We start from the raw sequence: 27,873 nt of genomic DNA on the forward strand, positions 1-27,873 counted from the left end.
AGACAAGGTGGGTGGGTAAGGAAGGGCCATTGCAGGAGAGGGAAAGGTGAGGAGGCCACCCTCTGGAAGTCTATGCAGCATCCCATGCAGGGCCTTGGGCTTGTGAGGAGGCTGCAGAAGCAGGCAGGATCCAGTCTAGAAAGGAGAGACGTCCATACCCTACGGCTAGCTATCTGGAGGTGTGAAGGGTTTTAAGCGGAGGAGAGGCTTGGCTAGATATTTACGAAGACTATCTGGGCAGCTGGGTGGACTGGATGGGACGGAGAGAGTAATCCAGGCGCGAGTTGATGGCGGCCTGGAGAAGGGCTGGGCAGTGAGGAGGAGATAAGAAAGGTCAAAGGCTGAGTTTTCCAGATGATGATGATTTGGAGATTGTTACACAGACGACAAGGAGCAATTTTGAAGGACACCCAGTTTCTGCTCCTAATCCAGGGGAATGGAGATGATCTGATGAGACCACTTTTGGATGCGAACCAAGGTCTTCTGGCCCCAGTCCCGTGCCCTTTCGCCTCCTGGCGCTGCCAGCGACGGTGCCTGAGCGCGGGCGCTCCGGGCCACCGGGAAATATTGCCGCTTGGCGGGGCAACCTAGCTCCGAGCACCCCTCCGGCAGCTGTGGCGGCTGCAACGCGTCTCCTGGACGCCAGAGGGCGCTCCCGCACACTCCCGGGCCGCTCTGGCCCAGTCCGTCTCTGTGGCCGCGGAAGGTGACGTGGACACGGAAGTGGTCGTCGTCGCGGCAGCGCCGGTGGGAGCAGGGCGCGGGGCTCGGAGTGCGGCGGGCGGTGGACGGGCGGCGGCGGCGGTCTCGCACCTGCGGCGGGAGGACGCGGGAGTTGTTGGTTGGGTGCGAGTCCGCTGTGCCGACAAACGGCTTCTCAGCCCCTTTCTCCTGCCCGTCGGACCCCAGAGCTGGGATCCGCTCAGCCGGCGTCACCATGACCAAGGCCAGTAGCAAGGGCGGGAACCTCCGCGACAAGCTGGACGGCAACGAGCTGGACCTGAGCCTCAGCGACCTGAATGAGGTCCCTGTCAAGGAGCTGGTCAGTACAGTCCCGCGAGGCCTAGGCGGCCACCAGTGCCTGGCGCTGGCCCCTGCTTGGGCCGCCTCCTTTCCCGTGCCTCAGTTTCCAGGTCCTAATACCAAGAGGATGGGAGTGGGACTGAGTTCCCGGGGAGGCCGTGTCCGGCCCGGGTATTCTTCCTGGGATGTACACGTGTCACTTTGGCGCAGTTCCAGAAGATGGAGAGGAGCTGCTGGTCCGGTCCTGGGCTTTTTATGGGTCAGAAGTGAATCTCCCCGCGTTCTGGGAGCTTTCACAGCTTTCGGCGCCGTGCCCGACCCAAAGTGGGCGCCCGCGGAACGGTTGCTGGAGAATGAATGAACAAATGAATGAACGACTTGGTCCGAGAGTAGGCCTCCGGGTACACTTGGGTGTGGCCCAGACCGGGCTTTTCATTGCAGCTGGCTGCCCCAGCCCCGAGGCGGCCTTCCCTGGAGAGAGCGAAGTCTCACTGCTTGGTTGGCAAGGTCTATTCCCTACTTGGCTGAAACTGGTGGGAATCTCACGCTGCCAGTGGCCCCCCCTTTCCACCCTCCTACTCCCAGTCCTTACCCAGGAAACTGAGGCCTGAGGCTCCAGGGAGATTACACAACTAGTTTGTTGCAAAAGTGGAGTGAGATCGCATATCCCTGCTTTTCCCACCTGCCCCCCCATAACCCTACCTTGGATCACCTACACTTTCCTCAGTGCCTCTAACAACTACATTTGCTTCGGCACTTGGCCCAGTCTTCCCTCCTCCCTGGCTGTGTAACACCCAGGTTAGAATGGGATTCCCAGTTCATATTCCAGCTCCGCTGCTTAATAGCTGAGTACCCTTGGCAAGCTAGTTAACCTTTGTGCCTAGATTTCCTCATTTATAAATGGTGATAATAGTTCCTATCTCATAGGAGTGTTGCAAGGGTTAAATAAGATTGTAATGTAAAATACTTGGCAGGTAGCAAATGCTGATGCATGTGGCTATTATGGCATTCTTCTCAATGTAGTATCTAAAACTTTTTTAGGTAGTCAAACTTTATTCTTGGGACTTTCTGACAGTTGGAAAGTATAGGTTGGCCCAGAGTCCTTAACTGAATTTTTTCCTCCTCCTTCACCCCAGGAAGATGGCCACTCTTGTTTCAGCCTGGCCCTAGGACCAGGAACTGTTTACACCAGGCATCTGGTCAGCGCAGCATTGCCTCTAGGGAGAAAGAAGGGTCAGTTTTGCTGAGCCTCTCCAGCCCGGAACACCATGGGAAAATGGAGATGGGCTGTGAGGGCCTTGTTTTCCCTCTGGCATTTGCTCATTAACTCATTCATTCAGTCGTGAATCAGCCAACATGTATACTGAGTGCCTGGAAGGCCCTAAACTGGGGAATATGGAAATCACAAAGCTGTGTTAGACACAGTCCCTGCCCTGAAACCTAATAAGTAGGGATGCTGGAGAAAATATTAAAAGTGCTATGGAGAATTTCTAAGAATCTGTTTGTCTTTCTTGAATGTTCCACAACCGAATCCCTACTCTTTGCATTCTTCCCTAGGTCATGGTTCCTGGCTTAGTTTTTCCTCTCCTATCCCCAGGAACATTATACTTTAGTGCTGTTTTTTTTTAAAGGTCTTTGCTAATCGTGGGAACTTTCTCTGGAAAATGTTTTATTAGCAGATGTCACTGAATCATTCCGTGTTGGTTTGACATTTTGTTCTCATTCCCTTTCTTAGGCTGCCCTGCCAAAGGCCACTGTACTGGATCTGTCCTGCAATAAACTGACTACTCTACCGGTAAGATTGGCAAGTAGGCATGATTCCTTCTAGAGCCCCGATGCTTCTCCCTCCTGTTTGGGGGAGTTGTGTCATATGGTATAATCTCAGGATAGGCCTGCAGGCAGGCTACAGCTGAATCTGAGTGTGTTGGGGGCGGGGGGTGGAGTGGGGTGGTTCTCTCAGTGGGAAGGGAAGCAAGGTAGAGGCCTCTTGTTTAGAACAGTGAGAAAGTCAGGCCATGAAAACTAAAGTCAGCAGGACGCTGGCTGGGTCACTTATTGGGCTCATCCTTTTTCTGCCTTTTTTTATTCCTTTGATAAACAGTTTACCTCCCTATTGCATAGAGGAGGCTAGGACCATTTTGTAAGTTGCTGTGCGTTCCAGGGAGAAAGCGGTTTATGAGCAGCCTCCTTGTGCATCTTTTGATGGGGAACAGGAAAAAGTGAGGTTTTATAGGACTACTGTATCATTTTCCTCCCAATCCTTGACTTAGTCGATATACTTTTTTGTCTAGCACATGCAATCTATGGTCAAATCCTTTTGATTTTTCTTGTTCAACTTCTCCCAGTTCCCTTTTGCTCCACCTTTGTAGGTACTGGAGTCGTTCAGCCCCTCAGCCTCTCCTGGGTCGTGGCAGTGCTCCTTCACTGTCAGGCCTGTTTGTTGTCATTGTTGCCTTTTCCATCCATTACTCTGGCTGCGTTACTCCTTGCTGCTCTCTTGGGCTCTGGCTCAGAGATCGAGTCTCACAAGTTGGCAGCTTCTTCATTGGATCATTAGTCCATTCCCCTCTCAGTATTCTCTGGGGCCCCACTTGTCCATAGCATCTTCCCGTAGCTATCAAGAACTGTTTCTAACGTTGAAAAAAGCACCTGAGATCCCGCTTCTCCGAGAGAGTGTTTTCTGTCTCATTACAGAAGGGTGGCAATTCCTTGCAACCTGACACCTGCTCTATACTGTCAGGTAGTTACTGAGCACCCCAAGTGTACTTTCAGTCTGAGTTTGTTCAGTTGTCATGCCTTCCCTGCAGTGCAGGTCCACTGGCGTTCACAAGTCCCCAGAGAACACAACTTGTGCCTCGTCAGCTGAGGTGGGAGCATCACTTCAGATGGGTGCTGAGCAAAGGCTTAATGACAAGAGGGATGTTTTGAACTGTGCTGAAGAAGAGCCAGGATGTGGGTAGGGTGGGTCCCAGCCCAGTCAGTCCCTCAGTCATTCAGTCATTCAAAGAAAACTCATCGAGCGCCTGTGCTAAGTACTGTGCTAGCTGCTGCAAAGAGCACAGGGGAGAACACCGGGTGCTCAAGGGGTGCTGCATCTTTTTGGAAAATGGATGGTTGCACTGTGTTTGGCAGCTCTTGTGAAAGGTGAATATAGGGTTCTGTGAGAGGACAGAATGGGTCCCTAATCACTCCAGGAGCGATGTGGAGGATGGCTTGGAGAGAACTGAGGGTAAAGGAACCCACACTTATTTTGTGCCTAGTTTGTGCAAAGCCGTTTTGCATACACATCTCACTACTTACCACCAGGAGTGATGAGTGTGATGTCCATTTTCATTGGAGGTGGAATAGCTGGGAAAAGGTAGAGTCAGGATTTACACATAGGTGCCTCTGACACATAGGTGCTCCTGGACTGTTACATCCAAGCGTGTGAGCCTGAGGCTTAGGTGTTCTCTCTTTGGCTCCTAGTCGGATTTCTGTGGCCTCACGCACCTGGTGAAGCTGGACCTAAGTAAGAACAAACTGCAGCAACTGCCGGCCGACTTCGGCCGTCTGGTCAACCTCCAGCACCTGGATCTCCTCAACAACAGGCTGGTCACCCTGCCTGTCAGCTTTGCTCAGCTCAAGGTAACAATTCATGAACTAGTGGCCAGGTGTGGCAAAGGGCTCAGGGACACGGAGCATGGCTGGAGAAAGGCTGGCAGAAACAGCACCCTGATGGCGCTGCCCCAGATTGCTCTCCCTGCAGCTGGGACACAGAGGAGCTTTCTTCCTGCTCCTTTTGTTCCACTTGGAGGGACTCTGTGTGAACTCGGGCTTAAGCAGCCTCTCTGCCCCATCTCTTTAGAGCCTGAAGTGGCTGGACCTGAAGGATAACCCCCTGGATCCTGTCCTGGCCAAAGTGGCAGGCGATTGCTTGGATGAGAAGCAGTGTAAGCAGTGTGCCAGCAAGGTAAGACGAAGCTCCTGGTGTCGCCTTCACATCCCCCCTGGGACCTGCCTCCGCTGCCTCTTGTTTACCACCCCCAGGACACCTGCAGCTGTGTGTTGATTAAAGCACTGAGGTCTCAGTGAAACCTGTCTCCTATGAGCCTGTCAAGCAAAGGGACCTTTGTTTCTCTGTTTACTTCACACGGAATAGAACAGTACCGTCTTCTGCCCTACTGCAGCACTTCCCTTCTTAGGAAACCAGGACCTTGTAACACTGCACTATGTCGACAGGTGTTTAAATGGGATAGAGGGTTAGGGGCTGTGGCCTTGCTGAGTCACAGTAATTGTAGAAATTTTGATAATAAAGGTGTTAATTGTAAGTTTATAGCTGTAGACAGGCACATCTTGGGCAGATCTGGCGTTTGATTTCAGTGGAGCCCTCTGACACAAGAGTGAGGAGCTAAAGGCAGCATGGAAGGCAGACATTGCTGGTGGCCAGTAACCTTGAAGATGCCTTCCACTGCTTCTTAGGAAAAGCACTATACCCATCTCTCAGATACGCCAACTACTGTCATTTCTTTCCCTCCAGCTTTAGAACAGATTGCTGCTTCGTCACCTGAGCGCCAGATGACTTACGTGGCTATGTTTAGGGGGCATGGTGAACAAAAAGACTGAACTTTAAATGCTAGAATTAATGTAAGCAAAATGTGTGTGTGATGGGTCTCTATATGAATCTCAAGAGTAATGGCCGTTCTTTTCTTATCATTGGCTCAGGGCTTCTTATATAGTCTCGTCATCTGTATCACCCATTGTTACAAGGAACCAAGCCCAAAGTCAGTGCGATCAAATAGCTAAGGCAACAGTTTGCCCTTAGCTGGCAACAGTACATGTCATCAGTGGAATCTTGTTTTGAAAACTTGGTGCCTTAGGTCTGTTCTGAAGAGGAACTGTGGATACTATTGACCACTCTTCCTTTGTCCAACATGCTTTACATGTTTCTCATAATCCTCATGACGCTGGGAAGTAGGTATTACTTCCATTTCTCTGACAGGAGCAACCCTCAGTATGCACACACCTTTCATTTATCCACTTATTCATTCAACAAATAATACGTTGAGCCATATGAAATTGCTGATCCACAGAAATAATTTTTGATCCACAAAAGTCATTTTTACTGAGTGCAAATGTCTTTAATACTCACATATATCTCCCAGACAAAGCTCCAGGTGGCACAGTGTGTTGTGGATGTAGTACGAAAGCCGTGCTCCCTGGCACCGCTGCCCCAGAGCTTCAGCTGTCACCATGAGGCACTGTAGGAGAGCAGCTTGGGGGAGTCAGAATGAGGTCACTTGTCTCCAGGAGTTAGTTTAGGTCTCACCAGCTCTGACCTTGTGGGTGCATAGGTTAGTCATAGTAACCGATCAGCATGGTGCAGAGTAAAGCACCTTTTAAAAATAATGTGTTAGGGGGCCGGCCCGGTGGCACAGCGGTTAAGTGCGCACATTCCACTTTTTTGCGGCCCAGGGTTCGCCGGTTTGGATCCCGGGTGCGGACATGGCACCGCTCGGCAAACCATGCTGTGGTAGGCGTCCCACATATAAAGTAGAGAAAGATGGGCATGGATGTGAGCTCAGGGCCAGCCTTTCTCAGCAAAAAGAGAAGGATTGGCAGCAGTTAGCTCAGGGCTAACCTTCCTCAAAAAAATAAAAATAAAAAAATAAATAAAAATAATAAAAATAAAAATAATGTGTTAGTGCAAGAGCAGTCATCAAGTGCTTACCGTATGCAGTGGACTGGGATCGGTAGAGCAGTCTGCCCTTCAGGGGCTCACAGTCTAGACTACAGGAGTCTCTGATTTCTGAACCTGGTGTGTGTTCAGATCATTAACTCCTCATATGTTGTAGTCAAAGTAAAAAGGGACATCTCTTAAACCTCCTAGCTCTTTGTTTAGCCAGCTGTACATCCGCTAAAACCAACTGAATGCTTGGTGCTTATTTAATAGTCAGAGTTCAGAGCGACACGGGGACTTTGTACTTGGATTGCCACCATCTGCCCCCCACCATCATGCTTGACCTTCCTCCAGAAGCTCCTCATTGAGCAGGCATGTTTTAGTAAACGTGACTCTTTGGAGAGGTGACAGCAGGTTCAAGTCCTGGGTTACTCAGAACAGGGTTCCTTGTGGCTTCACCCTAGGCTCTGGAAGGGAGCCGCTTTCACAGGCCTGCTCCTCAGTACCTCATATGATGGGTGTGTGCTTGTCTGAAGTTTCCACAAAATAAAATAATTACATGTGAATACACGTCTGTCCTACACATTGTTTAGTACAGCAGTGAAACACAGTTTGCTGTCTTAACTTAGAATAGTTTAGGTTTTCCTCTCCTTATTAATGCAGTAAAGAAGATAAAGTAAAAAGCAGCAGTATTTATTGAACCTGTGTAATGCCAGGGGTTATGTTAGGCAGCCAGTATAAGTTAGGTAATTTAATCTTCACAACAGGCTAGAGAAGTCTGTCTTATCTCCGTTTTCCAGATGAGAAAATTGGCTCAGAAAGGTTAAGTGACTTGCAAAAGTCACACAGTTAGCAACTGGTAGAGTCAGGATCGTGTTGGGCTCCAAGCTGACATTCTGGCCCCTAGATCCGAGGAATACCAGCTTCTAAAAAATACAAACAAACCAAAAAAAAAGTCTTTTACCTCCTCCTCTCTCGATGCCCATAGTGAGAATCTGGCTGTTTCAGTCAGAGGTCATCCATTGACTGAGCTGACAAGGACTTGAGGGGCTCTGGGTGCGAGTGCACTGTGTGGTGTTTGGGCCGAATGGCTCTTTCCTTTTCTCAAAGGAAGGAGCACTAGAAGTGAGCGGAACAAGCTCTGGTCTAGGAACTCTGAAGACCCACACTCTTGGCTGTGCTGCTTTCTAGCCATGCGATGTGGACAAATGGCCCTATCAGAGCCTTGTTTCCTTCCTTTGAAATGGGAATCTAGTCAGTTCATCACACATGGATTGAGTGCCTATAATTAGCTGAGCTCTGTGCTCACCTACAGACAAGACAGTAGTCCCTACTCTTAGGGAACTTGCAGTCTTAGGACTGAGATGGATAAGGAAACTCCCCAGGACCTGGAGGAGGGGAACCTGCGGTAGCCAAAGGAGGGAGGTCAGGAGAGCATCTCAGAGGAAGTGCTGTCCGTTCATCATAGAGTTGCTGGGAGAATTATATGAGATCGTGCACGTGAGAGTGTTTGTAAACGGCAGGACTTTTTAGAGATTCCAGCCGGCATTGGGTTTCACAGACTTTTTTCCCCCGAAAGCTTTAGTGACCAGGGCTCAGATGATTCTTCTCCAAGTAAGGTTGGTGCAGTAAGTTAGGATACAAAGATAGGATTGACTCCATTAGGTCTGCATTTCTGCTGGGCCAGGAGTCATCTGGGATCCTGAAAAGAGCCGTCTCTCTTTTGAGACACCTGCGCAAACGTGTGAGCTGTGAAGACTACTGCTTCGAGTAATTCAGCTCCCTCCTCCCCCTTTGCAGGTGTTACAGCACATGAAGGCTGTGCAGGCGGATCAGGAGCGAGAGAGGCAGCGGCGACTAGAAGTAGAACGAGGTAGGTGGCCATCCCTTCTCTAGTCATCTTCTGGGTCCTTATCCTAGCCAGCTGATTCTCATGCTTCAGGAGCTAGAATCCAGTAAGTGTCATGAAGAGCAGTGGGGAGCAGTGTGGTGGTAGACGGTATCATCTTTATCTGACGATTTTCTCTCCAGTCCCGGCTTCTCCACTGAGCTCCAGGGTCATATTCAACTGCTTGTCTTTCATGCCTGTTTGGAGGGTTAATAGGCTTGTCAGATTAAACATGGCTAAAACAGGTCCCCTTAACCCCTCCCAGTGTCCCCCCGTAATAGGAAATCACCATCATTGCAGTTATTCAAGCCTGAAATTGGAAGGACCTCTGTGATTCTTCTGTTACTCCCATATCCAGTCTGTCAGCAGGTCCTGTACATGACCATTTCTCCACCTCCAGAGCCACCACCGTAATCACACCGCCATGCTGTGGACCGCCACAGTACCTCCTAACACGAGGTCCTGTCTCCATACCTGTGCCCTCTCCATGAAGCCATTTTCCACACAGCAGCCAAGGAGATCTTTTTGAAACATAAATCAATTATGCTGCTATTTCCTTAAAACCCTCTAATGGGTTCCAGTTGAACTCGGAATGAAATTCAAACTCAGTAACATGGCCAACAAGGGTTGCCATGGCCCAAGCCTGCTTGCTTCTCTGGCCTTGTTCCACCCACAAGGGAGAGAAAGCAGTTAACTTGCACCACAGGAGTCTCTGCTGTTGCTTGAACACAGCAAGTACAGTCTCACCGTAGGGGCTTTGCTTGGTTTCCTTTTCCTTCAGATCTTCACATGACTGGCTCCCTACAGTCCTTCCTGTCTCTGCTCCGATGTTGCCAGGGGTTAACCTTAACCCTTTCAGAACCATCTAAACTAGAATGGCCATCCCACCTGTCATCCTCCATCACATCCCCTATTATTTCCTTTATGGCACCTATCACTGTCTTTTTTACTCTTCACTTATTTATCATCTCTCTCCTTCTTTAGAAAGTAGATGACTTAGGCACTAGAACCTGGCTTGTCTTCACTGCTGCATCTCAAGCACTTAGAACAAGGCCTGGCACACAGCAGGCGCTCTGTCAACTGGATGGCTGACTCTGAGCCCCCTTACGTGAGGGCTCCCGTGGTTAGAGGAGGAATGTATGCAGTACTGGTTACAGGCAGTCCCTGAGGTGGAACTCCTGAGTTAGAACCGTCCATTTTACACGCATGGCTGCTGTGGCGCCCATGTTTACTCTGTGACCACTGCTGCTTTTGCTTCTTGATGGCACATGTTCTCTCAAGGCTGGGGGTAGCGTGTTCTTGGCATTCTCAGTGGCCAGCTGGAACCTGGAGCTTGTTTGTACGTGGAGAGGCAGTGGAAAGCTACAGTACTTATAGTACTACTATTCAGCTACATGATGGTTCAAATAGGCTTTTCAGCCCTAAGAGGACATTTCACCATCATTTGTGGCATTCTGGCTTTGGAAAAATGTACCTCAGGCTTCCAAATAACTAATTTGGAAATGCATTTTTAGAACCCAGTAATTTGTAAGTTGGGTCCTGCGTGTAAACAGGCTTGAGCTGTGAAGTGAATCTGAACGTGTCCTGTAGATCCTGAGTTGAAGTCTAGAGGTTCCCTGTGACAAACTATTAGTCTCGCTTTTTCAGGCAAACATTTCCATCGTCTCTAACCATGAACCTGAGTGCTCACTTTCTCTTCTTACTTGCCCTCCCCACACCACATTCCTTTCCGAAGCTGGGGAAGGTAGGAATCCTGTAAATTAACACCTCCATTGTTTCTTCTCCTCGTCTCTGAGCTGTATAGTTGCTGTGCCTTCTGAATTAGTACCTAATTCTAGAGGAGCACCAGACTCAGCACCCATGCCTTTCTCATGTCCCCCTTGTTACATCACCCTAATCTCTGCTGCTTGTGACTAGAAACCCCTCGGTAAGAATCTACTCAGCAAACCCTGAGAGCAGCTTATTGCATTTTAGGGAGAGCAGAAAGACAGTTGTTTCCTTTTAATATATCTTAGGTGACCCATGGCATAAGGGAAAGGAAGCTGAAGCCATCCTTTTAGTCACTGAGGAAAGGATACTGGAAAGTTTGCGGGAGAGAAGTCATTTTGGGGTGTATTCTCTTGCAGAGGCTGAGAAGAAGCGGGAGGCCAAGCAGCGAGCTAAGGAGGCTCAGGAGCGGGAAGTACGGAAGCGGGAGAAGGCAGAAGAGAAGGAGCGCCGAAGAAAGGAGTACGATGCCCTCAAGGCAGCCAAGCGGGAGCAGGAGAAGAAACCTAAGAAGGAAACAAATCAGGCCGCAAGTACGTTCGCTCTCAGTTGCAGGGCTCCAGCAAGGGTGCCTTGGGGAGACTTGCTTACATTTTCAGGCATAGATGAGTGAGTGAGCAAGCAAGTGAGCGAGCGAGCGAGTTTGCAAACCTTGTCAGATACAGTATCCTCACGCCTGGGAGTAGCTTGGAGAGTTTGCTTACAGGGAATGGTGGACCTCCTAGGGAGTGAGTGCCCAGCTGGTGTGTTTCCCCAGAGCCATGAGCTTATGTGCAGGTGTTTTGGTCAGATGTGGCTTAAAGCATTCCCAGAACAGAGCTGCACATTTTGTAGGGGTTAGATTGTAAAATCCTATGGAAAAGCAAAGATTGCTTATGGTCAGATTACGCCCCAAAATCCCCCAGGTCATCTGTGAAGTGTCCAGGGTGTGCTTTGGGTATGTGGTGCAATCTCAGGAAAGCCAGCGCTGCCTATGGTTCTTTCCAAGTCAGAACAGATCACTCTCTTTTTGCTTGAACACCACAGGAATCACTTGGCCTGCATTCAGAGAGCTGTTGTATAAAAAACACGTTAGTGTTTTGCCCAAATGTGTCCAGTTGAATTTGTGTGGTGATGGCTCCATGTACAAGGGAGGATTGTATACCCTCTGGGCCCAAAGAGACCCGTGAGGGAGAGGCAGCTGAGGGGCAAGGAGCTCTGGAGGGAGGTGGGGCCCCGAGGCCCTGTTCCTGCTCACTCTCTTTGGCCTTGAGCAAGTCACCTAACCTGACCACCCTTTTTGTTTCCCTGTGTGAAATGAGGATCACACCTCCTCGCAGGATAGTGATAGGATTAAATGAGAAAATCTGTGTGACAGGATCATGCAGTTCTTGGCATGTGGGTGCTCAGTCAAGTTTTCCAAAATTTGGGTAAAAATCGTGAAAACAATTTTTGTCTAATTATAAATGTAATATGTGTTCATTGCAGAGAATTTAGAAAAGTTATATGTATATTATCAGAAATGGCAATCCCCTGTAGTCCCCCATTCCCAGCAGTAATCACTGTTAACAATATGGTGTACCTTCCAAGCTTTCTTTTTATATGCATCTAGTATAATAATAAGGCCATTAGCAATATTAATAACTCTTGAAACTGTTTCCCCAAATGGGGAGCACTGTATCCATGCTTGATGCCTCCTGATAGGCCCCTCCCCCTGGTCCCAGGGGGCCTGGATCGTCACCATGTTACGGAGGAGAACTTGGGACTTGGGGACTGTGTGTGCTAAGTGAGACATGGAAAAAGAGTTCCAGTTTTGAGTGTAGTCCCTTGAGATCCAAGGGAGAAGGCACTTGTTTTTGTCTCTGCAAAGCAAAGTTTTTAAGAGCTCAGATGTCCTTATGACAGTTTTCTCTTCTGGGGCTGGGGAGTTTTCGTTAGAGAAGAGGGGAGTAAGTGGATCTGCGCGGAGGAGATTAGCACTGATGGGTAGAGTGTGGGTCTCCTCAAACTGCCTCAACTGTTTTGTCTACTGTGCCTTTGTCCCTCCAGAATCTAAGTCTGGCTCTCGCCCACGGAAGCCACCACCCCGGAAACACACCCGGTCCTGGGCTGTGCTGAAGCTGCTGCTGCTGCTGCTGCTGTGTGTGGCCGGTGGGCTGGTTGCTTGTCGGATGACAGAGCTGCAGCAGCAGCCCCTCTGCACCAGCGTGAACACCATCTACGACAATGCAGTCCGGGGTCTGCGCAGCCACAACATCCTCCAGTGGGTCCTGCAGACCGATTCTCAGCAGTGAGCTTGTCCTCAACACCCGCTGCCTCCCAGCCTTGGAGCTTGGATTCCTATGGAATTGGGTTCTGCTGGACACAACCTCTTTTTAGCATCAGACCTACCTGCCATCATCAAATGGCTGCTGATTGGTACTTGAGACCTCCTCTTCGTAGGACTTCTTTGTTCCTTAGTCAGGGTTCCCTGGTGGAATGAGGAGAAATGGGAGGTGGGGACAGTTAGCTGCATGCCTAAAGGAACAGGCTGGGGGGTAGGAAGAGGAAACATAGCCTTTTCTAGTTGTTATACAAAGCTGTGTAAAGGCAAGGCTTGTTTCTACTAAATGGTCAGCTGTCACTACATTTATACCTTTTTTATGTCACAAACCCTCTTTCATTCCTCCCTGGGTAGCCAGGGCAGATCAGGAGGCAGTGTGTTTTTGGGGACTAGGGGAACACCACACTCAGCAAATCTAGCCTAAATTGGGGGGGAGGGGATACCTATTTTCTTAAGGACCTCAGACATTCAGACATTTTAGTGACCATACAAACTCTCAGGCCGTGAAAGGGACTTCAGGATCATCCAGTCTAATGTAACACCTGCAGACAGGAAAACTGAGACCTTCCATGACTTCCCTACAGTCTCCCAGCTAGTTTGAAGCAGAACTCCAGTATCCTTTCTTTTCCATCATTTTGCCTGCTTTGTAATGTCCCGAGAGGACAGAACTCACACCAGAATTGAGCATCTCTCAGCCAGAGTATAGAATCTCCCATGGTAGACAGATTTATGACCCACAAATGGAAATCTCATTGCCATGAGGGTCTTGGGCAGCTCCTGTGGAGTCCCCCCACAACTCGTGGCTTCCATAAAATGGGGATGGTCCAGATTCCTTGCCTCAATCTTAGAGCATTAACTCGCCAATTGCCAATAACCAGGAAGGCAGACCCTTGAAAGCCACATTGTGACAGTTCTGTTAATGACCATCTGTTAGTTGGTGTGACTAAATACCTCAAAGGCAACCTGGAAACTCAAGCTTCATGGGGACTGGGGTTTAGAATTGTTTCATTCTGGACCTATAACTACACCTGTGCAGTGAAGGGAAACCAGCAGCACCATGGAGTTTAAGAGCAGGGTGTTCACTAATGACCAGCACAGAAAAGGGCAGGACGGTCCATTCTCCTCTGCCAGATTAAGCGTTTTGTTACTCTGTGGCCTCCTTTGCCTCATCTTTTCACAGCAGCTGAATGAAGGGATCAGAAATGGCCATGTCGTGGGGTTCATTCACTAAAAACTCCCAATTGCAAGCTCCTTGCCTCCCCCCAGGGAGAGCAGGAACCTGTCACAGTTCAGAGACAAAGGTCAGGGTCCAGTTTTTTAGCCCTAGTGACCCATTTGGATAAGACTGCCACTCACAACTGTCTTGATATTGGAAGAAATGACTTGTTTTCTCCTCCCCCAAGGATAGCTCTGCTGCGTAGGCCCACACCTTACTCAGAATCACTATACATTCCTAGTCTTCCTCCAAGCTCCGGAGCCAGTGGTACAAATGCTTTATTGAATCTAAACCCAGAGTACATAAAATGAGATTGAGAGAATACAGAAGTCAGCATAGTGATCACACCCCTGTTCCTTGGCTGGTCGAGGCAGCTCCAGTGGGTGAGAGGAAGGCTGGAGCACATCCAGCCTAGTCAACAACCCACCGAGGGCAGTTCACTCATGATCTTGAGATTTGATGCTGCAGTTCTTTTGGATTTCTGCAATTATTAAATATGTGTCTGAGTGGTCTCTCTATGTTCCTTTGTCTTTGGAGGGCTGGCAGGGGTAGGGGTGGTTCGTACATGGCAGCTGATTTTTGCCAGGAGGGGAACATTAAATGCTGGTGAAGGTAGAGGCAAGTATCTCAGCCTTCTGCCCCAAGTTGACAGGGAGACTTTCACAAATAATGACACCCAGGAAAGAGTCTGTTGTGGGCCTGACCCAGGCTTGGGCTCCGGGAGGCGCTTCCAATCTGTACTGTAGTCATGTTCTGAGGTGGGTGAGATCGCAGTCTCTCTCTAGCGTTCCATCCTTGTCCTTGAGGGCTATCATCAGTCTGCACTGTCTAAAGAGAGATCTGGCTGCAGAGTGGTCATCTGAAGGTAGATACGCCTGGACAGCTCTGGTCCAACCCGGCGGGAGGTGGATGTCACGCCTTCCCCACGACGCACCTGTATGCTTGCAAGCAAATTCTGGCATTCTTGCTCCGAAAAACACCGCTTATAAGCCTGAAAGTGGTAAATGATCTCTTAATACCATACCATCCATGGGCATTCCTCATCCATGAACAAGGTGGGTGGTAAACTTGGGTTGGGGATGAGAGCCTGTCCTCCCTCCCCAGTCAGTGTTAACAACTCTGATCTTAGCAGACCTGCACTGTTGACCTACAAGGCATTCTTGGGCCCTCATCAATGCTGTCCATGGAAACCATCTGGGAGTCCAGTAAGGCCAGAGGGTGCTGGGCGGTGACCCCTGGAACAGCATACCTGGACCAGGAGCTGTGGGGAGGGATAGGCATCCACAACAGCACTGGCCATTTCCAGGCTGACTCGGTTCAGCTGCTGAATCTGTCTCCTCCAGACCAGTGCAAGTCCTCTGCCAGCGCGATCCACCTTTGCCCCTCCAGCCCAGTCACTCTCCAGGCAGAAGGAGAAACTAGTTTGATCTCGGAGCTTCCTGCAAACAGCACAGTTGAAGAGCTGTGAGTTACTTGTTACTCTCCTGTACCTGTTCCCTTAACTAGGAACTTAAAACCTTCCCTCCTCTGACCTCAGAAGAGGTGGACACAATATTATATCTGACCCATATAGTGCTCGCTTTGTTCCCAAGCAGTGCTAGTTGATTTCCCTAAAAGCAACATCTAGTCCTTTCTCATTGAGAGAGAAGGTACCAGAAAAGTACTGGATTCTTTTGCATATCTTGAGATTGTTTTGTATTGACCAAGAGGGAATGTGCAAGGGGTAGGCACAAGGGACTAGGTATCAGGCAATTGGGAGCCTAGTTCTGGTTCTAACCAGCTAGGAGTTAGACAAGTCAGTCTCCCCCAGGCTCAGTTCCCTCAGGTATAAAATCAGAGACTTGGACTGGATGGTCTTAGGTCCCATATTAATTTTAAATTCTGACTATGAACACTCCTTGAACTAAGTAGGCTAAAAATTTGTTTTATGGGGTCTTATTACAGTGTGATCTGACCTGTAATGAATTCTGGTAACTTGACCTGCTGGTAACCCAGTTCCAACCTGCAGAACAGAAACTTACACACAAGCTAAAGCAGAACATTTTAGGGGGACAGCTAGAGGGCTCTTCCCAAGAATGCCTAGCGGAGGTCAGCCCCTTCTGCCTCAAGCTTGAGAGACAATGGACTGACAGCAGAGTTGAGGGGAAAGGGACATCTTTGGGTACCAGAACCGCTGTAAAGGACGAGGCCCAGCGGTGGAGCCAGGACTTGCCAGGGGCACTCACTTGAAGGGCGCCTCAGCCACAGCCTTTGTGAAGGTGCATGCAAAGTCAGCCAGCTCTTTCCAGCTCTGCACAATTTGAGCCTGTGCTTGTGTGTGTAGCTGCAGATCCACCAGTGCCTAGAAACCCAAAAGCAAGATGGACTGGAAGGGCGGGGAGAGACTAGTTTGAAGTTGTTCTCCTCTTGCTTTCACTGAAGCTGCACCCCAGCCCCTTGGCTCCCCGTTTGGCCCCTTCTCTCTTACTCAGTGCCAAGGAAAGCTGTACCGAGCAGGCATTTTACTCTTTATCAATAGCAAAGCAGACCCCCAGGCTGACTCAGGCAACAGGAAGTTCTTACCTCTTCTATGTCTACCCTGGACACCAGGGGCCCCGGGTTGGCCTCCCGTTGTCTTTGCTGTTTCTTCTCCTTGGCCAGTTCTCTATTTGCCACTCCCTGTTTCCTTCTCCTTGGAGGATTCGGAGCACTGCAGCAGGGGAGGACATCAAAGAAGGGCAGCAGCTCCAGGCTGAGCTCAGGTAGAAGAGGTGTGAGAAGACTGGACCACAGTGTCCCACAGGGCTTATCAGGGACCCTATCTTGGAGAGGGACCCAGATCTTGGATGAATAAATTCACCCCTTTTGGCCCAGGAGTTGCCCCTGTTAATGCTAAATCTCGAGGACAAATCCAAACCTGAAGGATTTCTCCTGATCCACAATCACCAGTGACAGAGCTTTCCCCGCTGTCCTTGCTGTGATGTCAGTGACAAAGCTCCGAAGTGTTTCCTTCCCTTTCTCGGTGCTGCCCAGACTTCCCTGTGTGAAGGGGCAGAAGCTGCATTAATTTTTGCTCCCTAGAATCAACCTCTGTCCCATGCGTCAGCACCGCCCCGCCTTTCGCTCTGCCCACCTGCTTGAAGTTATAGATCATGGACACAAACGCCTCTGCCTGGAGCAGCACCAGGACCATCGGCTCCTCCTTCCAGCCCTCCTCTCCATCCTGCCAAAGGACGCGGAACCCAGCAGAAGGAGGCAGATCAGCAGGTGCTCAGCACCTGCGAGAGAGTCCCGGGCCTTCTGGGTGAATGAACTCACCTCCACCAGCCTAGCCCATTTTGCATTATCTTTTTTCCTCTGGAATGAAGTCACAGTGGCAAAAAACAATAACGCATGATCCTGTCCCTCCCAGTGCTCAACTATTCAACCTTGGTGTACTGCATCTCAGAGGCAGCGAACAAGCAAGGAGCTGAGATGGGCTGAGCAGTGACTGCCAATATCCCTATGCATTTTGGATAGGGGAGTGGAGGGAAGGAGACTCTTCCAAAGGACTTGGGACAAACAAGTAACTTGGACTTTGAGGGCAGATGCCACCTATGAGCTGAGTGGCCCTTTAAACACATGGATTTTGTGTGACAAAGATAAGAACCATAAGGGAAACGTCAGTCTGTGAGAGCGCCTCCTCTTCACCACAGTCAGGGCACAATCAAATGACGCCAAGGCCGCCTCCCGGCCCACAGTCCCCAGCAGAGCAGTACCGTGGAGCGATGGGGAGCAGGACTGCAGAGCTTTCTGACTGGGTCTATAAGCAAAAGCTAAGACTCATACTACAGCAAAACGTAGGTGGGAGGGGCTCTGGGTTTTAGTTCCCACCCAGCCACTGATCAGTTGTGATCCATCACAAGGCTTTCAACTTCTCTAAGCCTCAGTATCCCCAACTGTGATGTGGGGAGAAGTCCTTACAGGATAACTGTTACTGAAACTGCCCTAAATCACGAGATCCAAACAAGAGAGGAAAAAATCTTAATGTTTCATCAATACACTCTTGAAAATGAGGGGTGGAGTATTCTGGATTCGCAGGTAAGAGGAGTGGAAGGACAGGAGCTGTAGTAACCAGGGGAGCCAGGAGAGGGAAGGAACACTTACTGAGTGCCTATGACGTGCTTGGTGCTTGGCTATCTCATTTAGTCCCAACAAGAGAAGGGACTGAAAGGGACGTAACCGTGGCCTCACTTTATACATGAAGCACGAAGAGATGAAATAATTTGCCCAGGGTCATAGCGATAAAGCCATGAGGCTGGGATTCAAACACAAGCCCGCCCATTCCCAAAGCCCAGTGAGAGAGAACTAGGAATCCTGTGCAGATTATCTTCTCTGCCCAAAGATCCACTCTCCACCCGTCCCCACTCTGCTCTCTGCCGGAGGTGATCTCTACACACCACATCACAAGGGCCGCCCATCCGCTGGCAGGGTATGGCCAGTGGGAATGCAGCAGGCGATTGGAAAGAGGGAGGAGTGAAGTCAGGCCATGTCTTCCCCTGGCTCCCTCCCAGTGGGGTCGCCTAGGGTTGGCTATGCTCCTCTACTGGATGTCAAGCTTCTCTCAAGGCGGGTCCTCTCTACATTTCTCTCTCCTTCCTGACTTTTGCAACCTCATCCCTTCAGGCCTAGGCATGGAAACAGCTATGCCAGTGCTTCTCAACCAGGGGCGATTTTTCCCCACAAGGGACATTTGGCAATATGTGGAGACATTTTCAACTGTCACGACGGAGGGGAGGGAGGGGTGCTATTGGCGTCTAGTGGGTGGATGCCAGGGATGCTGCTAAGCATTCTACAATGCACGGGACAGCCCAGCACAACAGAATTATCCGATCTGAAATGCAAACAGTACCTGAGGTGGAGAAACTGGTTAATGCTGTTATTACCCTGAGGTACTGCGCTGTCCCCTGTAGTTTCCTTGTACCCTGCCCATGCCTTGGAAATCCTCCTCAAATTATCCTAAGTCGAGCGTGCCATCTATTTTCCTGCTGGGGCCTTGACTGATAGATATCCTTTAGAATAAAGGCATGTTTATCCTGTAACTCTAAGGGGGAGGGGAGACATCAGCCAGAAAAGCCCTACCTCGGCTGGCCCAGCCCTCCTCCTCCAGGTGATGCTGCAAGGCACGGCCTGTGCCTCAATCACACAGCAGCACTCCATGGACTGCAGTGCTCCGAGAAGCTGGCCCCCACCTCCCATTTGTAAAAGCACTGCAACAGATGGGAAACGGGCTGTCAGTGGGTGGCCCAGAAGGCAGTTAACTCAGCAAAGAGTGAAGATAGATGCTATGAGGACCTGGATCGAGCACCACAATGATGTGCTTTAAGCATTCCTCTGGCCTCTGAGCTTTCAGCCTGTTAACCAGCGCTGCCTTCTTCTTCCTTTCCTGTTGTCTCAGGGTGTTTTCCTTCTGGCTTGCTTGTCCCCGCTGCTGGCATTCCTGTGCGCCTTTCTTCTGGACCTTCCGACTATGCTTGGTTCTCTTCTGAGGCAGGGGTTCCTCAGCATTTGTTTTGGTTTCTATCAAGCTGTTGCTCTGGACAGGGCAGGTAGCTTGGCAGGCTGGAAGCTGACGGTGTGAATTGTCTACCAAAAGGTCTTTGCTATTTAATGCACGCCTCTCTGAGGTGTCATGGAGGGGAATATCAGGGATCTTTGGAAAGGGCTGTTCTTTCCAGTCACATGATGCTCTTTCTTTATTTTGATGACCCAAAACCCTTTTAACTGGGAAACGAGACTCCTCAGGGCTCAGCTGCTTGTGGGTCAAAAACTTACGTGTAAGCCTCTCAGCCAGGGGAATAAACTCCTCCTCATCGTCACTTCCACTGCTTAGCACCCTGACCGGCTGGGTTTGTGTGACAGTTGCAGCTACATCTGGAACAGGTGATGGATCTTTCAACCTTGGTGATGAAGGACAGGAAGCCTCAGAATCTGAGGCGTCAACCACTACAATCTTCTCCTCCCTCTGAGGGTGCCTCCTCGTTGTTGAAGATGGTCCCTTCTTCAGAAAGGTAAATGTCGGCAACTCCTCAGAGTCACTCTCACTGGATTCCAGCGAGACTGATGACTTCTTTAGAGCCATCAATACTGCTATCAGATTAATTCCCTAAAAGGAAAAGAGAGATGAGATGCACTCAATCAATTCAGTCTACTAGATGTGTTCTATCGCCCAGCTTTATGGGAGTAAATACAACAGACGGAGGGAAATAGAGAAACAGAGAAATAGGACACGGTCCTAATGCGTTTATTCTGGAACTCAGAACAGCTACGTCTGTAGTCTAACAGAAACTCACTTCAGATCCTTTCTAGGTCAAGGTGAGGTATAAACAAAGTGGAGGTTACTATTACAAAACTTCAACTGGGTGATAACACCACCCTCTTGTTGATGTCCGCATTTGAATTGGAGATGCCAAGTCATCCGCTTTTAAAAAATTGAGATATAGGGGCTGGCCCTGTGGCCGAGTGGTTAAGTTCGCGTGCTCCGCTGCAGGTGGCCCAGTGTTTCGTTGGTTTGAATCCTGGGCGTGGACATGGCACTGCTCATCAAACAACGCTGAGGCAGAGTCCCACATGCCACAACTAGAGGGACCCACAACGAAGAATATACAACTATGTACCAGGGGGCTTTGGGGATAAAAAGGAAAAAAATAAAATCTTAAAAAAAAAAAAATTGAGATATAATTCACATACCATAAAATTCATCCTTTTAAAATATACAGTTCAGTGGGTGGTTTTTGGTATATTCACAAGGTTGTACAACTCACTACTACTAATTCCAGAACATTTTCATCACCCCCCAGCCAAAAATTCCATAGCCATTAAGCAGTCACTGTCCATTTTCCCCTTCCCCTAGCCCTTGGCAACCACAAATCTACTTCTCTCTCTAAGGATTTGCCTATTCTGCATATCTCGTATAAATGGAATCATACAGTATGTGGTCTTTTGTGACTGGCTTCTTTCACTTAGCATAACATTTTCAAGGATCATTTCTATTGTAGCATGTGTCAGTACTTAATTGCTTTTCATGCCTGAATAATATTCCACTGTATAGATATGCCACATTTTATTTATCCATTTGATATATATTTGGTTTGTTTCCATTTTTTGGTCATTATAGTAATGCTGCCATGAACATTCACATCCAAGTTTTTGTGGGGACATGTTTTCGATTCTCTTGCATAATACCAAAGACGGCAGTTGCTGGGTCGTATATAAGAGTCATTCTTCCAACAAATATTTACCAGCGCTGTTGGTGTGAGCCGGGATGAGCCACGTAACCTTTTTTGGGCCTCGCTTTCTTCTTTAGTAAAATAGGAATAACAACAATACCTACTTTATAACGTTGTGAGAACTAAATGAAAGCATGCACCTGCAGTGCTTAGTACAGTCTCTGCCACACAGCAGGCGCTCAGTAAAGTAAGCTGAAGGACTAGGGAGGGACCTCATCCCTGTCCCACCCTGGGCCTCGGCTGACTCGGGCAAAACGATGGGTCGGACAAGCCGGCCCCGCTGGGCGCGCTCCGCGCCTCTCACGCCGGCCCCCGGGCGGGGCGGTTCGCCTACACTCCGCGGCGGAGGCTCTGGGCGCCCTGACCACCAAACCCCCGCGGAGCGGGGCTCAGGGGAGAGCCCTGCCGCGCCCGCCGCGCCCGCCGCGCCAGCACCCCCAGCGCTCACCTGCGACTTTCCGCGCCACTCTTTCAACTGCCCGGCAGGCCCCGGAAGTAGATCACCCGGTAGCGGAAGCAGAAGTTTTCTGAGACCGGAAGCGAGTTTCGGCAAACATGGCGTCGGCGGTGCTGGCTCTACGGACGCGGATAGCTGGTAACCGGACCCAGTGGTCCTTGCGGGTTGAGGGGCGGAGGCGGAGTAGGGACTTTGCAGGGAGCCTGGGGTGGAGGCCATTTCTTGCGAAGGACCCTGGGTGCAGAGAAGGGAGTGTGTGGGGCCCACGAGGTTTGCCGGACGGCTGTCGCTGATCGTGTGACACATCTAAGGCACCGAGCCCTGTGGGCGGTGGTTCGAGGAGCACGTGTCTTTCCACTGCCTGGCTTGCAAGTACAGCTTTCCTGGCGGTTGGTGACATGGGCACGCCGCTTCCCCTCTCTGGGTTTGTTTGGATTCCTTCACCTATAAAAATGGGTTAATAACATTGGCACTTTGGAGCTCAAACAGTTAATACGTTCCTTCAGCAGATTAAGTGCTTTGTGCCAAACACTGTGGTAGGTGTTGGGGATCTCAGAGGAGATGGAGACATAGTCTCCATCCCCTGGACGCTTCTTCTAGTGGATAAATCAATAAATGAGCGCATAAATAAAATGGTTGTAAATGGCGACAAGCGCTGTGAAAGAAAGTAAAACTGTTTCTGTGTGTCTTTTTTTGGGGGGTTGGGTTGTCAGGGAAGCTCTCTGAGAAGGTAACATCTGAGTTAGGACCTAAAGGATGACAGGAGGCCTAGCCTTGGAAGAGAGTGAGGGCAAGAGAGTGACTTGACCCGCTTTTACATTTTGAGAAGCAAACCATTGCTCTTATGTGAATTTAAAGGGGATAGGAGTGGAACTGAGGAAACCAGATGGGAGGCTGTAATAGTAGTAGCTCTGATGAGAGATGACTTAGCTAAGATGTTGGTAGAGTCAGTGAACTCGGAGGGAAATGGATGCATCTGAGATCTATTTTGAAGGTAGAATCCACAGAGCTTGCTGGTGAACTGGATATGTGAGCTGAGTAAAGGGAAGGAATCTGCAGTGATTCCTTGATTTCTGCTTAGGTGGTAACATCATTTACTTTGAGGAGGAGGATGTGGAGTAGGGTGAAGGGCAGAGATGTGTGAGTGAGATAATATAGGTAAAGCAAAAGCCCAGTTTCTGAGCTTAAGTGAGTGAATGAGTGAATGAATAGGTGTTTATATGTAGGTAGATCCTGGTGCTGGGCATTTAACATGTTGTCTGTTTATCTCTGGTGCTTTGCCCCAGCCTGGTCTCTGTTCGCATTAGAACTTTAGAAGCCTAGGCTTCAGGAACTCTGAACTTAGAGGCTCCAGAGACCCACAAGGCTTCTCTAAAGACCATGGGATAGCCCTGATTAGCCATGGCTGTGTCTGGAGACCTGAAGGCAAGGACTGCCAGCCCTGGGCTTGTCATATAGCAGGCGGCTTCCATCTTGGTTAGTATGCATTTTAGTGCACTTTCCTTTTTAAAATAAATGCCATTGAGCACTTTGGAATGAGTATGGAGAGGTCAGATTAACAAGGGCAGGGTGTCAGTCTTCTCGGTTGGACCTGTGCTTGATGGGCTTGCTGAAGAGAGTCCAGCCTTCTGGGATGGCCAGGAGCCTGTGGGAGCCACCCTCAGAGAAGCTGCCCTTTTTGTTTACAAGTATCTGGTGTGCACTGGATGGGTGGATGGCTAAGAAAGTGGTGGATGAGGCCCAAGTAGGATCCTCTCTCTGGGTGTCCTGTTGCTGGGCTCTGTGGTCTGGCCCCTCCACAGTGCGTGGAGCCTTGAGGGATGTGGTGAGTGAGGCTGAAACAGGCAGCTCTGTGATGTCCTCTTGCTGGCTTCTGTTTCTGTGGTGTTTGTTTCTCAACAGGACTGAATGTGTCAGGACCCAGGGCACATGGTGTTTACTTAATATTTCCCTGCTGCCCTCTTCCCCCGGCCACACACACACAGTCTGTTGCAGTGCTTACACCCTGGACAATACAAGTAGTGACTTGTCCCCCGCCAACACAGTCAAGTGGCATTTCTGCTCACATATCTTCCGCACCTCCCCTGCCACTGCCCCCTGCCATCCCTCAGCTTAGCAAATGGCCCATTGAGTCAGGGAAAGAGTCTAGTTGGGAGCCTCTCCGTCTGAACAACATGTCTGTTCTCTCTGCTGTTGTAGCCCTGCTGAGCCCGCCTCAGGCCGCAGCTCTTGCCGTCAGATATGCATCCAAGAAGACAGGTGGCAGCTCCAAAAACCTTGGTGGAAAGTCACCAGGCAGACGCTTTGGCCTCAAGAAAATGGAGGGTGAGGGTGTGCCTTGGCTTCCATCTCCCAGCTGCACCCTACCCTCCTGCCCCTGGCATTCCTTTGAAGAGTAGGAAGACCCTGCAAGTGCCTGGCCCTCACTCTCCCTTAGCTCATGAGAGCATTTGGCTCCAGATTAAAGAGGCAGATAAGACCTGAGGTGGGGTGGGGGCCCTGAGGAAGAGCAGATGTGAACCTTGGCCATGCAATTGGAGAGAGGAGGCTGCTGGGTGGGGGCCGGGGGTCTACTTGTGTCGGACCATCTGGGAGTTGGTTTTATCCAGCGGGAGACTTAGAGGTTGGCACGCAGCATTTGAGCCATCCTGTGTTCTTAGTAGCTCATCGTGCTGCCCCATCACTGGGGCCCAGAGTCAGCACACTTGTGGACTTCTCTTCCAGGTCACTATGTTCATGCTGGCAACATTCTTGCGACTCAGCGCCACTTCCGTTGGCACCCAGGCGCCCACGTGAGTTTTTTGTGGCCCTCCCCGCTTTTTTCTTTTCTAGGACCACCTCTCCATGCTCCTAACACAGCAACAATAATAATATCAGTTGCATTTATTGGGTGCTTATCAAATGCCAAGCATCCTTCGTCCTTATCCCATCCCTGTGAGGTAGTAGGTATCATCTCTGTTTCACAGGTAAGATGCCAGAGACCTGGAGAGTGGAGGGGCCCAAGGGACAGAGCTGGGATTTAAACCGGGTCTGCCTGACTCGCAATCGCTGTGTCTTGCCTGGTATAGCATTAGCCTGGGTCTCTTGGAGCTCCTTTCTAATCCCTAGTTCTTGGAGGAGATGCCTAGTGATTTAAGTTATTTTTTGAATCTTGGGAAACTAATTTCAACTTGTTCACTTTTCCTTATTTCTAATAATTTCTCTTTTGCATAAAGTTTTTATTAGATGGCTGAAAGAGAGCTTGAATTTAGTAAAATAGAATTCAGTGTGCTAGAAATTAGGTCCATACCAGGCAGGGATTTCAGTTTCAGCAAGCTGGGATTACTTTCTGAGGTAGAAAAGTTCTTATTAACACAAATCTATGCTATACTCTTTACATTATTTTAAATATTAGTTTAGTTTCCTTTGTAATCTATCCGCCCTCCACGCCCCCTGCCCCACCCCCCGGCTGTCCCCTTTTTGTCAGTTTTAGTAGGTACAGAAAGACTGATGGTAGCTCATAATTATTTCAGAAATGCTAATTTGTATGTAAATTGATTGTATTTGTAGTAGCTTTGTCTTTTAGAACTTGAGACCTTGGCTATGTTAACTGTTGGGACTTGCTAAAATAATAACGTCAACAATAATAAAAGCTAACATGTTTTGAGTGAGTCAGTATGCTAAATTTATTCAACCATTTCTTTTTTTTAATTGAGTTCAGGTGACCCTGGAGTAGTGAATATTTGTCCCCATTTTATAGATGAAAGAACTGAGACAGTGAAGTCAAGCACCTTGCCCAGATCACACAGTGGCACGTAGTAGTGCTAGGATTTGCACCAGGCATCCTGGCTCCACAATCCATTCTTTTAATCAGAGAAATTCTGAATAATGCTGGACTGCCTGGTGAAAATCACCACACATCCAATCTCAAGTTCTAAAAGAAAAAAGTTAAAATATATACAGTTAAAAAGCTGCGTATCCAACACATAGTTTAATCTCTTTGCTCGTTATTTCTCATCTGAAAAACAGGGTTAGAAATAGTGCCTACTTCACAAGGTGAGAGTTGACTGAGTTAATGTATATGAAAGAGCTTGGAACATCCCTTACACACAGTGAGCACTGTATAAGTGTTGGCTGGTATTATTCTTGTTGTTTTATTAGCATGTGCCTTATCCATATAGCTTTAGTCTATACTTTCCACAGAGCCTGAACTTTATAGATCACTGTATAGATGAAAATGTATTTCAAACTACTGTTTAATATGACAACTCCAGTGTTTTTTAAGTCTAAGTGAAGCAAGCTCCCAGGGGCAGTGATTAGGGGCATTTTCCTGGGCCTGTTTGGGGATCTATTTGGTATGGCTTCTGGCCAGTTGCAGAGATGTGGGTCCAGGTATCAGCCATCAGGGACTGAGCAGCCACCAGGATTGGCTGTTGGAGTTTTCTTTTCCCTCCTCTGTCATGGAGTCAGTAGAGAAGTAGAAGGCAAGGAAGGGCCAAGCAGTGGGAAAGGGAACCCAAGATGGAGCTTTCTGACCCTCCCCCCTTCGGCCTCAGGGCCTGAATCCTTGTGTGAAGTCTGTCCTGAAGCCGTGGGATGGACCCCCTGGCTGTCTGTCCAGCTGACCAGGTCTATGTGTTGCAGGTGGGGCTGGGGAAGAGGAAGTACCTGTATGCCCTGGAGGAGGGGGTAGTCCGCTTCACTAAGGAGGTCTACGTGCCCAATCCCAGCAACTCGGAAGCTGTGGATCTGGTTACCAGGCTGCCCAAGGGTGCTGTGCTCTACAAGACTTTTGTTCACGTGGTTCCTGCCAAGCCTGAGGGCACCTTCAAACTGGTTGCTATGCTTTGAACTCCTGGTTGAGGCCATTGGACAGAGACTGGAGCCCAGCTCACAGGAGAGGGTGGTACCAGGAGAAGTCAAGGGTTAGGGTGATGACATGGCCTCCTGAGGAAGAAGTCTGCTTGATGGTGACTGCAGGACACTCTGTGAAGTGACTGACTGGGAAACCCCTTGGGAGACCTGACCTGAGCCAAAAATAAAGTTAGCTGGAGTCATGAGTCTGTGCTATGTGGGGACAAGCCTGGATGGAGCTGTTTTCTGATTTGGTCTTCGCCCATCTCTAGTGCACACCAAGCAGGAGAGAGGCCTATCAGAGTGAGGAAATGAGAAGAGGGGACTTTGTTTTGAGGAGAGGATTGCTTTAGCACCGTTCCCCGGAGAGGAAGGAAAAGGAGTGCTTGAGGGTGTCACTGCTACTTCCCCTCCTGGGTCCTACAGAAGTCAGGGTCCTTGGGGGAGTGGGTGGGAAGGGCCAATGGAGGAAGCAACACAGTTCTGTTTCTCTCCTGGAGTCACATTCAGAGGAGCTGGGGCGGCAGTCCCAGAAATGGCCACATGGGAGACCCTTCCCTGTCTCTGTAGGTCGAGGGCAGAGAGGCCCCATCTGCCTGGAATACCGAGGTCCTTCCTCCAGTGATAAGACAGAACGGGTGAAGGTGACAAATGGGCTTCTTCCCCCTCACCCAGAGAGACACAGCAAGCTCATTCTTTTCTGGTTCTTAGTTTATCTCAAGCCATAAGCAGCAGCAAAGAATCTGGCTTCAGGAATACTCAGTCTGGGCCTAGAGTGGACTGGGGCCAGGCCTTCATTGTCAACCCAACCCAAGACCTTTAGAGACATGGCTTTGCATGGAAGGGCCAGGAAGGAAGTCTCAGCTGGGGTGGATGGTCGTCCTGGCTGTTGGAGGTAGGTGATGTGGGCTGCGGCCCCAGAGAGGGGCTTGTAGAGTCCAGTGGCTTCCTTCCAAGGACTTTCCTCTGCCCTGAAGGCAGGAGCTGCAGGAACTGAGGGCAGAGGAACCTCCCAATTCTGGAGGTCTGCCTTGAACTTGTCACCTTGTTCTCTCAGGGCGTGATCCCAGATTCCCCACCTCCTGCAGATCCTTGGCAAAGGTGATCCGGGGTTTGTTGAGGTTCACTTTGGCTTCCTTCTCCTGGAGTCTCATGTACCAAGGCCCAGCTGGGGGAGATTGGTGGGGGCATCTCCAGAGGCTCAGCGCTGTCCCTGGAGAAGTGGGAAGGGGCAGAAGGGAAGAGCTTGCTCCCTTCTGCACAGTGGTGTTTCCCTAAGCAAGGCAGGTGGCTGCTTCCTGAGGTGGGTGAGCAGAGCCACGGTTGGGTGATGGTGCAGGCAGTGACCTTAGGGCTTCTTCGTAGCTCGGTGGCAGCTGCAGGGCAGAGCAAAGGCATTAACCAACCCCCACACCCCCCATACACACTTGCCCCTTCTTTGGACTGCTGCTTCCTATCTCTCCTCTCCCCCAGTCACAGTCCTT

At 49.7% G+C, this 27,873-nt stretch overlaps 3 protein-coding genes across 6 annotated transcripts; 2 read left to right on the plus strand and 1 right to left on the minus strand.

Annotated features, from left to right (window-relative positions):
- The first annotated feature begins 687 nt into the window (after positions 1–687).
- Positions 688–14,364, plus strand: LRRC59 (leucine rich repeat containing 59). The gene is made up of 7 exons (XM_014833740.3): positions 688–1,042; positions 2,759–2,818; positions 4,489–4,647; positions 4,868–4,972; positions 8,480–8,552; positions 10,694–10,867; positions 12,363–14,364. The coding sequence occupies exons 1-7, from the start codon at positions 938–940 to the stop codon at positions 12,605–12,607; spliced, it is 921 nt and encodes a 306-aa protein (XP_014689226.1). The 5' UTR covers positions 688–937; the 3' UTR covers positions 12,608–14,364.
- EME1 (essential meiotic structure-specific endonuclease 1) lies at positions 14,358–21,660 on the minus strand. Of its 4 annotated transcripts, none has more exons than XM_014833738.3 (9): positions 21,548–21,660; positions 19,166–19,976; positions 18,953–19,080; positions 16,965–17,054; positions 16,749–16,870; positions 16,415–16,541; positions 16,078–16,193; positions 15,102–15,291; positions 14,358–14,843 (listed from the first exon to the last, which is right to left on the minus strand). In XM_014833738.3, the coding sequence occupies exons 2-9, from the start codon at positions 19,950–19,952 to the stop codon at positions 14,667–14,669; spliced, it is 1,737 nt and encodes a 578-aa protein (XP_014689224.1). In that variant the 5' UTR covers positions 19,953–19,976; positions 21,548–21,660; the 3' UTR covers positions 14,358–14,666. The 4 variants fall into 4 exon arrangements, with proteins under 4 accessions (XP_014689224.1, XP_070339142.1, XP_044602114.1 ...); XM_070483041.1 differs by having other exon boundaries at positions 16,415–16,649; XM_044746179.2 differs by lacking the exon at positions 16,965–17,054.
- On the plus strand, positions 21,593–26,595 carry MRPL27 (mitochondrial ribosomal protein L27). Its single transcript, XM_014833751.3, has 4 exons — positions 21,593–21,694; positions 23,756–23,881; positions 24,281–24,348; positions 26,180–26,595. The coding sequence occupies exons 1-4, from the start codon at positions 21,655–21,657 to the stop codon at positions 26,384–26,386; spliced, it is 441 nt and encodes a 146-aa protein (XP_014689237.1). The 5' UTR covers positions 21,593–21,654; the 3' UTR covers positions 26,387–26,595.
- The last annotated feature ends 1,278 nt before the right edge of the window (positions 26,596–27,873 follow it).

The sequence above is a fragment of the Equus asinus genome, chromosome 13 (assembly GCF_041296235.1).
Source record: "Equus asinus isolate D_3611 breed Donkey chromosome 13, EquAss-T2T_v2, whole genome shotgun sequence".
NCBI classification, from domain to species: Eukaryota; Metazoa; Chordata; class Mammalia; order Perissodactyla; family Equidae; genus Equus; species Equus asinus.

Bases quoted from the DNA above. Each gene is read 5' to 3' on its own strand.
- MRPL27 (XM_014833751.3), top strand. From the start codon at position 21,655: ATGGCGTCGGCGGTGCTGGCTCTACGGACGCGGATAGCTG. The intron at 23,882-24,280 runs GTGAGGGTGTGC...CTTCTCTTCCAG, and splicing joins TGGCCTCAAGAAAATGGAGG to GTCACTATGTTCATGCTGGC. The intron at 24,349-26,179 runs GTGAGTTTTTTG...TATGTGTTGCAG, and splicing joins GTTGGCACCCAGGCGCCCAC to GTGGGGCTGGGGAAGAGGAA.
- LRRC59 (XM_014833740.3), top strand. From the start codon at position 938: ATGACCAAGGCCAGTAGCAAGGGCGGGAACCTCCGCGACAAGCTGGAC. The intron at 1,043-2,758 runs GTCAGTACAGTC...TCCCTTTCTTAG, and splicing joins AGGTCCCTGTCAAGGAGCTG to GCTGCCCTGCCAAAGGCCAC. The intron at 4,973-8,479 runs GTAAGACGAAGC...CCCCCTTTGCAG, and splicing joins GTAAGCAGTGTGCCAGCAAG to GTGTTACAGCACATGAAGGC.
- EME1 (XM_070483041.1), bottom strand. From the start codon at position 19,952: ATGGCTCTAAAGAAGTCATCAGTCTCGCTGGAATCCAGTGAGAGTGAC. The intron at 17,055-18,952 runs GTAGGGCTTTTC...GTCCTTTGGCAG, and splicing joins GGAGGGCTGGGCCAGCCGAG to GATGGAGAGGAGGGCTGGAA. The intron at 16,650-16,748 runs GTTTGGATTTGT...TCTCCAAGATAG, and splicing joins GATCAGGAGAAATCCTTCAG to GGTCCCTGATAAGCCCTGTG.